Genomic DNA, 12,327 nt, shown 5'->3' with positions numbered 1-12,327 from the left:
AGAAAAACTTTTTTAAAAGTTCAGAAGTGATAAAAATAATTATGGAAAAATTCTAAAACAGAAATGTGGCATTAGTTTGTTTTATTTGAAATATTTATATGCATAAATTTTAAAGCTACCCCAAAATAAGAGAATTCCTATTCCTAAGTGCCATATCTTAACTTGCTTAGTTTAAAATGTAACTTTTATGGTTATGTGATTTATAAGTTTGTACTATAGAAACATGAAGAGGGAAATGAGTAACAGCTGAGAGGCTTCTGGAAGATGCTGGAACTTTGCCCATTACTGGTTTAGCATAGCTAGGAGATTCCGGGAGAAGGAAATTGCATTTGGAAAGTCCTCACAGACAGAATCACTGAGAGCTGCCTTACTATGGAAGAGGCTTACAAGTCAGTTTGGATATGGAGCCATGTTGTGAAAAATGATTTTCTTTAGGAAAATTAATGTGATGATGATCTGAGATATGACTTGGAGGAAATATATATTATAAGGAGAGTCAAATTTGGTCTTTTCTGCAATAATCCATATGAGAAAGAACAGAAGCCTACATTATGGCAATAGCTTCAGGAAGGAAATGGGAGAGATAAAGAACAAAACATTATAACAGGATGAAGTGTAAGATATTTGATAGATTAATTTGACTACTATGAATATAATATATGATAACCTTTTAATGAATCTATATCTATCTTACAAATAAAAGTTAAAATGAAGTTTAAAAAGTTATGTTTGTTTCTGGACAAAATGGCAAACTATCTCCCACTTCTGAATCCTATCTTTGACAAAACAAGAGGATACTGAACACAGAAGATGGCACAAAAAGAATGGGAAACATCTGGGAGACAGAAAGGTTTGGGTACTTGTAAGTGGAGAATACGGTAACCTACAGCTGAGGGCTGGATGCCATGGCTGGAGCCAGGCTAGGAGAGTTCTTGGTTGCAAACTTATCTTTTCATATTGCCCTGGATGGAACACTGCCAACTATGTCAACATTTTAGGACTAAAAAATAGCAGTATCAAGCACCTGCCATAGACAGCATAGTTCCTGATATTTCACAGCATGCAGCCCAGCTAATGTGGGGATCAAACTGAAACAGGTATAGCTGGGAAGGCTGGCTTTTGGAATTGCAAGGTCTCAGAGTATCAAATGAATAGACGCAAAACAAAACATAACAAAATCCACATCTGTATTTATTATGGTGAAATTTAGGCAGATCAGAGACAAAATATTCTAGAGGAAAAAAAAAATGAGTTACAGAGAAATAAGAATCAGATTAACAGCAACTTTCCTCAATAAATTTGTGTAAAGTGGGTTATTAATTTAAAGATAAGCAAAGGTTAGTTTAAGAAAAGAGAAGGTAAAGAATAACAACTTCAATATGAATTGACATGAAGAATGGAAATTAGGCCATGATTTCATAGCCAGGAATCTGTATAATTTGATTACTTATATGACCAGGCATAAGGGGAGAGCACGGGTTTGGGATGCCAAGGGATGTAGTATTTCTTTTCATTCTCTAATTTTTCCTCAAGCTAGCTATATAAAGCTTTTTCAATCTGATGGTCTAAATAAAGTGGCAATTCCAGTTAGTTGAGATCATTGTTTATTCGGACTCCTGACAATCACCAATTGTTGACACTGACTAAGTCAGAATAACTCGAAATTACAATAATATAAGGTTTGAGGATTTTGAATTTTTAGAGAGTTTTAACCTTTTTCATAGGTTCTTAAATAAGCTTAATTTGACTTCCCTTACTGAAGAAGACTATCTGATATATAAGCATTTTTATAGTCTTACTAAACATACGAATTGTAAAATTATATATTTTTTAATTCCAGAAAGTAAGTCCTTATTCAACTAGAATAGTAATCATAATACTGTAATGGTTTTGCCTAGTGAGTAAGCAACCATCTATAATCTATAACTATTTTACAATATAGAAACAGGTCAACTCCAGTTGATGAATTGTTTTTCCTTAGCACTTGGATTCCTTTGAAAAATTTCACCTTTAACAGCAGTCACTGACTTTACAGAAAGAGGAAAGAGAAGACAAGGAGTGAGCAAAATATGTATTGGACATAGAGGACATCATAGTACATTACCAGGATAAGATAAATTACACGGTAACACTGCTTCTTGGGCTGATCTACTTCTATTACTTTTATTTCCTCCATCTTTTTCCAGGATACTGTATACATTAACGGAAGATCCATGCAAAAATTTACCAACATATTTAACAACATGGACAATTTGGGGATAAACCTGGAAAAAAAAAAAAAGGATAGGGAGAAAAAAGGGAAAACAAAGGAAGAATAGTCCACTACTAACCTGGTTTAATTTCTTCCAGAGATTGAGGACAGGAGAAAGCTCATTAGACCAGATTTCTCTATCAAATTTGCTACCAGCTGTTACTGATCTGCCCAAGATCCTCAACTGTGAAATAACCTGAAAGAAGAAAATAACAAGTACCAATAAATGAACATAACTTCATTCAGAGGGAAAGCATAGATACAAAAATTGCCATATTTACTTATAAAGACCAAATATATATATATATATATTATAAACAAGTTTTAATCCCATTTTCCCTGTCCAATTGGATTAATATTTTACTGATTTATTTCAGCAGTTAAAAGACAAAAGAACTTAAATGGTGAGAGAAACCACTATAAAAATTACATATTGTAATGGCTCTTCATTTGAAAAGCTACTTCTTTAGCCAGAAAGCTCTAACTATCCATTATTAATAACCTCTCTATTTGCTCATTTCTGAAATCAAAAATATTTTTCAGTTTGAATAATTTAAATTGCATAATTTCAAAATGCTGATAAATTAAAGATAGGTTTTTTGAAAAGATGAAATGAGTGGAAAGATAGTAAATAGCATAGCAAACTATAAAATAGTAAAACAATTTAAAGTAATTATTGGCTGGTAAAAAATAAAATAAATCTAAGTTTTAAGGTTCTATATCAATTTTAAGTTATTTCAATGTTTTTTCTAGACATGAGACTCGAAAGAGGTATAGATCAATTAATTAAAATCAGGCAAAGTAAATTCTTCTTTCCGATTTAGGGCTTTCACTTTTGTAACATTTTTATCAGCTTCTCTATCATCATTCTCATCGAAATTAATTCACTCATATTTTCTTTTCTAAAACAGTGTTTAATGGCTTCAATTTCAATAATATCAATCAGTCTTCTTAATCATTTGCTAAGAATGATCCAGAATATTACTGAGTATTGTATACATGGTATTATAGATACTGGGGGAGATGTATAAAAATCAATGAGGTATGTACTGATGGTTCTTCATAAATATTTCAACTAAATATTAAAATTGTGCTATATCATTGCTTATCTGACATAAACAAAATAAATCCCCAAATCAAGACAATATGTTTTCCTAAGCTAGTATTTTAAACATCAACATTTGCAGTGTGTCAACTACTTTTTTGTTTTACTTTTCGAGAGATGTAATTTGTTTTTCCTTTTTAAGAGATAGAGCTGTATTTAATATTTTGGGGGTTCTTACATTATTAAAGTTCAAATAAAATAAGGGCCATAAATATTTCAAAATAAATGCACTACATAATTGTTAAACATACAGAATCCTGCTGTTAAACTCACGTTACTTCTAGAGCTTTTGATTGATTCTCTAATCTAGAAAAAATTGTGGTGATTCAGTGTTCCATTTTCTTTGTTTTTCTGATACATTATTTTCATTTGCTCTAGCTGAACCCTACAACGGCACCTAATTTATTAGCTGTGCTAGACCACAAAACATCACTAGTTGGTAGTCAGGAGAAGTGCTATTTTGACTCTGCTAACATTGGCTATCACTTATTTGTGTCTTAAATTTGTCAAAAATGACAGAGAACAAATAAGAATGCAAAGAGATATCTAAAGGAAAAATGGTTCAAATATTTTTTACACATGGTATTAAAAACTATTTTAAAAATAAAATGTTTAACAACCCAAAAAAGGTTGTTTTCTTCCCAGAAAAATAACATGCGAGGCTTGCTTTTCATAGTAACACTATAATAATATATTATAAACTTTAATGAACAGAGAGTAATGAAAAGGGAGTTCAAATGTATAATAAAAATATTTTATAATGAGGATAGGGCTATAATTTGTAACAGTGGACCATCTTTTCTTTTTACAAAATCTGACATACTCATCTTTTTACAAAGCACAGATGATAAAATGTCTGCCCATTATACATGTTTTAAACCAATTAAAAATACTTTTTAAAATAATATTCCTTTAAAATGGTGTCAAAGGGGATGAAATTTCCCAACAAAAATATACATCACTTCTTCCATGTTCTAAGCATACTGAACTGCTTGCATTATGCCACTGGCATGCTTTGCAGCATCTATGAGGTTGGAGGGGAGCTGCAGAATATGCTGTCACCCCTATTCCATCTGTTCACATTCCAAAGAACAATGAGAGACATTTCAGGAATACCTATGCTTCTCCTGAACAATTGGTCTGATTTTATTGTAGCATACTACATCTTATATACAATTGTATTTTCCTTTTCTTTTGGAAGTTATAAAGCACACAGAAGAATTTCTGATCTAACAATAACAACTATATAGAACCTTAGAGCATGAGCTTTGCTGTTTGTTTTGTCTTCTTTTAGCATAAATTGTTTCCCTAGTTTTATTTTCTTTTCATTTCCTTATTTTTTTCTTTGATTTCCTCAATTATTGATTTTACACTAATAGATCGTCTGTACTTTTGTAAGTCACATCCAGTATAATCCTTCCAGGAATGAGAAAGAATACAGATTTTAAAAATGAACGCTCAGTCTCAAATTACAGATGAGAAATTGGATTGTCCAAGAAGTTAAATAAATTACGTTTGAGGGGAGACCTATAAGATGGAGGAGGAGTAAGATGCAGAGATCACCTTCCTCTCCACAAATACATCAAAAATACATGTATGGGCCTCGCTGGTGGCGCAAGTGGTTGAGAGTCCGCCTGCCGATGCAGGGGATACGGGTTCGTGCCCCGGTCTGGGAGGATCCCATATGCCGCGGAGCGGCTGGGCCCGTGAGCCATGGCCGCTGAGCCTGCGCGTCCGGAGCCTGCGCGTCCGGAGCCTGTGCTCCGCAACGGGGGAGGCCACAACAGTGAGAGGCCCGCATACCGCAAAAAAAAAAAAAAAAAAAAAAAAAATACATGTACATGTGAAACAATTCCTACAGAACACCTTCTGAATGTTGGCAGAATACCTCAGACTTCCCAGAAGGAAAGAAACTCCCCAGGTACCTGGGTAGGGCAAAAGTAAAAAAGGAAAAACAGAGACAAAATAATAGGGACGGGACCTGCACCAGTGGGAGGGAGCTGTGAAGGAGGAAAGGTTTCCACACATAGGAGGCCACTTCACAGGAGGAGATGGCGGGTGGCTAGGGTGGACACTTCGGAGCCATGGAGGAGAGTGCAGCAACAGGGGTGCAGAGGGCAAAGCAGAGAGATTCCCGCACAGAAGATCGGTGCTGACCAGCACTCAACAGCCTGAGAGGATTGTCTGATCACCTGCCAGGGCGGGTGGGGGCTGGGAGCTGAGGCTCGGGCTTTGGAGATCAGATCCCAGAGAGAGGACTGGGGTTGGCTGTGTGAACACAGCCTGAAGGGGGTTAATGCACCAGAGAAAGCTGGAAGGGAGTCCGGGGGAAAGTCTGGACCTGCCTAGGAGGCAACAGACCACTATTTCAGGGTGTGCAAGGAGAGGGGATTCAGAGCACCACCTAAATGAGCTACAGAGATGGACGTGAACCATGGCTATAAATGCAGACACAAGAGACGGCATGAAACGCTAAGGCTGCTGCTGAAGCCGCCAAGAAGCCTGTGTGCAAGCACAGGTCACTAACCACACCTCCCCTCCAGGGAGCCTTTGCAGCCTGCTACTGCCAGGGTCCCCGGATCCAGGGACAGCTTCCCTTGGAGAACACACAGTGTGCCTCAGGCTGTTGCAAGGTTATGCCACCCTCTGCCACTGCAGGCTCAGCCCGCATGCCATACCCTTCCCTCCACACAGCGTGAATGAGCCAGAGCCCCCTAATTGGCTGCTCCTTTAACCCCGTTCTATCTGCGCTGGGAACAGATATCCTCAGATGACCTACATGCAGAGGCGGGGCCACATCCAAAGCTGAATCCCAGGAGCTGTATGAACAAAGAAGACAAAGGGAAGTTTCTCCCAGCAGCCTCAGGAGCAGTGGATTAAACCTCCACAGTCAAATTGATGTACCCTGCATCTGCGTAATACCTGAATAGACAAGGAACCATCCCAAAACCGAGGCAGTGGACTTTGGGATCAACTGTAGACTTGGAGTTTGCTTTCTGCATCTAATTTGTTTCTGGTTTTATGATTATCTTACTTTAGTATTCAGAGCTTAATAGCATTAGTAGATTTGTTTATTGATTTGGTTGCTCACTTAATTTATATATATATATATATATATATATTTTATCCATTTTCTCTTTTGGTGAGTGTGTACGTGTATGCTTCTTTGTGTGATTTTGTCTGTATAGCTTTGCTTTTACCATTTATCCTAGGGTTCTCTTTGTCTGATTTTTGGTTGTTTTTTTTTTTGCGGTATGCAGGCCTCTCACCGTTGTGGCCTCTCCTGCTGCAGAGCACAGGTTCTGGACACGCAGGCTCAGCGGCCATGGCTCATGGGCCCAGCCGCTCTGCAGCATGTGGGATCCTCCGGGACTGGGGCACGAACCCGTGTCCCCTACATTGGCAGGTGGACTCCCAACCACTGCACGACAAGGGAAGCCCATTTTGATTTTTTTAAGTATAGTTTTTAGCACTTGTTACCATTGGTCGATTTGTTTTTTGGTTTGCTTGCTCTCTTCTTTCTTTTATTTATTTTTTAAATTTTAATAATAATTATTTTTTATTTCCTATTTAAATACCTTTATATTATTTCACTTTTTTCTTTCTTTACTTATTTTTAAATTTTCTCCCTTTTCTTCTGAGCTGTGTGGCAGAAAGGGTCTTGGTGCTCTAGCCAGGTGTCAGGCCTGAGCCTCTGAGGTGGGAGAGCTGAGTGAAGGACATTGGTCCACCATAGACCTCCCAGCACCATGTAATATCAAACAGTGAAAGCTCTACCAGAGTTTTCACGTCAACACTAAGACCTAGCTCCACTCAACGACTAGGAAGCTACAGTGCTGGACACGCTATGCCAAGCAACCAGCAAGACAAGAACACAACCACACCCATTAGCAGAGAGGTAGCCTGAAATAATAAGGTCACAGACACCCCAAAACACACCACTGGACGTGGTACTCCTTGCCAGAAAGACAAAATCCAGCCTCATCCACCAGAACACAGGCACCACGCCCCTCCACCAGGAGACCTACACAACCCACTGAACCAAACTTACTCACTGGGGGCAGACACCAAAATCAACGAGAACTACGAACGTGCAGGCTGTGAAAAGGAGACCCCAAACACAGTAAGTTAAGCAAAATGAGAAGACAGAAAAAAAACACAGCAGATGAAGAAGCAAGGTAAAAACCCACGAGAATAAACAAATGACGAGGAAATAGTCAGTCTACCTGAAAAAGGATTCAGAGGAATGATAGTAAAGATGACCTAAAATCTTAGAAATAAAATGGACAAAATACAAGAAACATTTAACAAGGACCTAGAAGAACTAAAGAGCAAACAAACAATGATGAACAACACAATAAATGAAATACAAATTCCCTAGAAGGAATCAATAGCAGAATAACAGAGGCAGAAGAATGGATAAGTGACCTGGAAGATAAAATAGTAGAAATGACTACTGCAGAGCAGAATAAAGAAAAAAGAATGAAAAGAATTGAGGATAGTCTCATAGACCTCTGGGACAACATTGAATGCAACAACATTCCAATTATAGGGGTCCCAGAAGAAGAAGAGAAAAAGAAAGGGACTGAGAAAATATTTGAAGAGATTATAGTTGAAAATTTCCCAAATACGGGAAAGGAAATAGTCAAGTCCAGGAGGGCAGACAGTCCCATACAGGATAAACCCAAGGAGAAAAATGCTAAGACACATGTTAATCAAACAATAAAAAATTAAACACAAAGAAATCATATTAAAAGCAGCAAGGGAAAAGCAACAAATATCATACAAGGGAATGCCCATAAGGTTAACAGCTGATCTTTCAGCAGAAACTCTGCAAGCCAGAAGGGAGTGGCAGGACACATTTCAAATGATGAAAGGGAAAAACCTACAACAAAGATTATTCTATCCAGCACTGATCTCGTTCAGATTCAACGAGGAAATGAAAACCTTTACAGACAAGCAAAGGCTAAGAGAATTCAGCACCACCAAACCAGCTTTACAACAAATGCTAAAGGAACTTCTCTAGGCAGGAAACACAAGACCAGGAAAAGACCTACAATAATAAAGCCAAAGCAATTAAGAAAATGGTAATAGGAACACACATATCAATAACTACCTTAATTGTAAATGGATTAAATGCTCCAACCAAAAGACACAGACTGGCTGAATGGATACAAAAACAAGACCCATATATATGCTGTCTACAAGAGACCCACTTCAGACCTTTGGACACATACAGACTGAAAGTGAGGGGATGAAAAAAGATATGCCATGCAAATGCAAATCAAAAGAAAGCTGGAGTAGCAATTCTCATATCAGACAAAATAGAGTTTAAAATAAAAACTATTACAAGAGACAAAGAAGGACACTACATAATGATCAAGGGATCAATCCAAGAAGAAGATATAACAATTGTAAATATTTATGCATCCAACATAGGAGCACCTCAATACATAAGACAAATGCTAACAGCCATAAAGAGGAAATTCGCAGAGTAGGGGACTTTAACACCCCACTCTCACGAATGGACAGATCATCCAAAATGAAAATAAATAAGGAAACACAAACTTTAAATGATACATTAAACAAGATGGACTTAATTGATATTTATAGGAGATTCCATCCAAAAACAGAATACACTTTCTTCTCAAGTCCTCATGGAACATTCTCCAGGATAGATCATATCTTGGGTCACAAATTAAGCCTTGGTAACTTTGAGAAAATTGAAATCATATCAAGTATCTTTTCCAACCACAATGCTATGAGACTAGATGTCAACTACAGGAAAACGTGTAAAAAATAAAAACAAATGAGGCTAAGCAATACAATACTAAAAAACCAAGAGATCACTGAAGAAATCAAAAAGGAAATAAAAATATACCTAGAAACAAATGACAACAAAAGCACGATGACCCAAAACCTATGGGATGCATTAAAAGCAGTTCTAAGAGGGAAGTTTATAGCAATAAAATCCTACCTCAATAAAAAAGATATATCTTAAGTAAAAAACCTAACTTTACACCTAAAGCAATTAGAGAAAGAAGAACAAAAAAAACCCAAAGTTATCAGAAGGAAAGAAATCATAAAGATCAGATCAGAAGTAAATGAAAAAGAAATGAGGAAACAATAACAAAGATCAATAAAACTAAAAGCTGTTTTTTGAAAAGATAAACAAAATTGAAAATCCATTAGCCAGACTCATCAAGAAAAAAAGGTAGAAGACTCATATCAATAGAATTAGAAATGAAAAAGGTGAAGTAACAACAGACACTGCAGAAATACAAAAGGATCATGAGAGATTACTACAAGCAACTATAAGCCAATAAATTGGACAACATGGAGGAAATGGACACATTTTTGGAAAAGCACAACCTCCTGACACTGAACCAGGAAGAAACAGAAAATATAAAAAGACGAATCAAAGCCCTGAAATTAAAACTGTGATTAAAAATCTTCCAACAAACAAAAACCCAGGACCAGATGGCTTCTCAGGCGAATTCTATCAAACATTTAGAGAAGAGCTAACACCTATCCTTCTCAAACTCTTCCAAAATATACTGGAGGGAGGAACACTCCCAGGTTCATTCTACGAGGCCACCATCACCCTGATACCAAACCCAGAGAAAGATGTCATAAAGAAAGAAAACTACAGGCCTATATCACTGATGAAACTAGATGCAAAAATCCACAACAAAATACTAGCAAACAGAATCCAAAAGCAGATTAAAAGGATCATACACCATGATTAAGTGGGGTTTATCCCAGGAATGCAATGATACTTCAATATACACAAATCAATCAATGTAATACACCATATTAACAAATTGAAGAATAAAAACCATATAATCATCTCAATAGAGGCAGAACAAGCTTTCAACAAAATTCAACACCCATTTATGGTAAAAACCCTCCAGAAAATATGCATAGAGGGAACTTACCTCAATGTAATAAAGGTCATATATGAAAAACCCACAGCCATGATTGGCCTCAATAGTGAAAAACTGCAACCATTTTCAGTAAGATCAGGAATAATACAGGGTTGCCCACTGTCACTACTATTATTCAACACTGTTTTGGAAGTTTTAGCCACAGCAATCAGAGAAGAAAAGGAAATAAAAGGAATCCAAACCAGAAAAGAAGAAGTAAAACTGTCACTGTTTTCCGATGACATGATAGTACATAGAGAGAATCTTAAAGATGCTACTGGAAAACTACAGCTAATCAATGAACTTGGTAAAGAAGCAGGATACAAAATTAATGCACAGAAATCTTTTGCATTCCTATACACTAATGCTGAAAAATCTGAAAGAGAAATTATGGAAACATTCCCATTTACCACTGCAACAAAAAGAATAAAATACCTAGGAATAAACTTACCTAAGGAGACAAAAGACCTGTATGCAGAAAACTCTAAGACAATGAAGAAAGAAATTTAAGATGATATGAACAGATGGAGAGAAATATCATGTTCTTGGTTTGGAAGAATAAACATTGTGAAAATGACTATACTACCCAAAGTAATCTACAGATTCAATGCAATCCCTATTAAACTATCAATGGCATTTTTTACAGAAATAGAAAAAAAAATTCACAATTTGTATGGAAACACTAAAGACCCTGAATACCAAAGCAATCTTGAGAAAGAAAAATGGAGCTGGAGGAATCAGACTCCCTGACTTCAGACTATACTACAAAGCTAGTGTAATCAAGACAGTATGGTACTGGCATAAATACAGAAATATAGATCAATGGAACAGGAGAGAAAACCCACAGATAAACCCACACACATATGGTCACCTTATTTTTGATAAGGGAGGCAAGAATATACAATGGAGAAAAGACAGCCTCTTCAATAAGTGCTGCTGGGAAAACTGGACAGCTACATGTAAAAGAATGAAATTAGCACACTCCTTAACACGATACAAAAACAATAAATTCAAAAGGGATTAAAAATCCAAATGTAAGGCCAAACACTATAAAACTCTTAGAGCAAAAGATAGGCAGAACACTCTATGACATAAATCACAGTAAGATCCTTTTTGCCCCACCTCCTAGAGAACTGGAAATAAAAACAAGAATAAACAAATGGGACCTAATGAAATTTAAACATTAGCAGGACGAAAAGACAACTGTCAGAATGGGAGAAAACATCTTCAAACAACGCAACTGACAAAAGATTAACCTCCAAAATATACAAGCAGCTCATGCAGCTCAGTTTGAAGAAAACAAACAACCCAATCCCAAAATGGACAGAATACCTAATAGACATTTCTCCAAAGATATACAGATTGCCAACAAACACATGAAAGGATACTCAACATGACTAATCATTAGAGAAATGCAAATAAAAACCCCAAGGCGGTATCACCTCACACCATTCAGAATGGCCATCAACAAAATATTTAGAAACAATAAATGCTGGAGAGTCTGTGGAGAAAAGGGAACCCCCTTGTACTATTGGTGGGAATGTAAATTGATACAGCCATTATGGAGAACAGTATGGGAGTTCCTCAAAAATCTAAAAATAGAACTACTGTATGACCCAGCAATCCCACTACTGGGCATATACCCTGTGAAAACCATAATTCAAAAAGAGTAATGTACCACAATGTTCATTGCAGCTCTATTTTTAATAGCCAGGACATGGAAGCAACCTAAGTGTCCATCAACATATGAATGGATAAAGAAGATGTGGCACATATATACAATGGGATATTAGCCATAACAGGAAACAAAATTGCATTATTTGTAGTGAGGTGCATTGACCTAGAGAGTGTCATACAGAGTGAAGTAAGTCAGAAAGAGAAAAACAAATACTGTATGCTAACACATGTATATGGAATCTAAAAAAAGAAAAAAAAATCTGAAGAACCTAGGGAAAGGACAGGAATAAAGATGTAGATGTAGAGAATGGACTTGAGGACACGGGGAGGGGGAAGGGTAAGCTGGGATGAAGTGAGAGAGTGGCATG

The 12,327-nt window shown here is 36.7% G+C and overlaps 1 protein-coding gene across 1 annotated transcript in view; it reads right to left on the bottom strand.

Moving 5' to 3' along the window:
• The window catches only part of DYNC2H1 (dynein cytoplasmic 2 heavy chain 1), a 384,236-nt gene that overhangs the window by 93,508 nt on the left and 278,401 nt on the right, over positions 1 to 12,327 (bottom strand). The window contains exon 83 of the mRNA XM_060105577.1: positions 2,331 to 2,447. Within this exon, the coding sequence (XP_059961560.1) occupies positions 2,331 to 2,447 (117 nt within the window). The remainder of the gene's footprint in view (positions 1 to 2,330; positions 2,448 to 12,327) is intronic.

The sequence above is a fragment of the Mesoplodon densirostris genome, chromosome 7, assembly GCF_025265405.1.
Source record: "Mesoplodon densirostris isolate mMesDen1 chromosome 7, mMesDen1 primary haplotype, whole genome shotgun sequence".
Lineage (NCBI taxonomy): Eukaryota > Metazoa > Chordata > Mammalia > Artiodactyla > Ziphiidae > Mesoplodon > Mesoplodon densirostris.
This window is presented reverse-complemented; position numbering and strand designations above follow the sequence as displayed.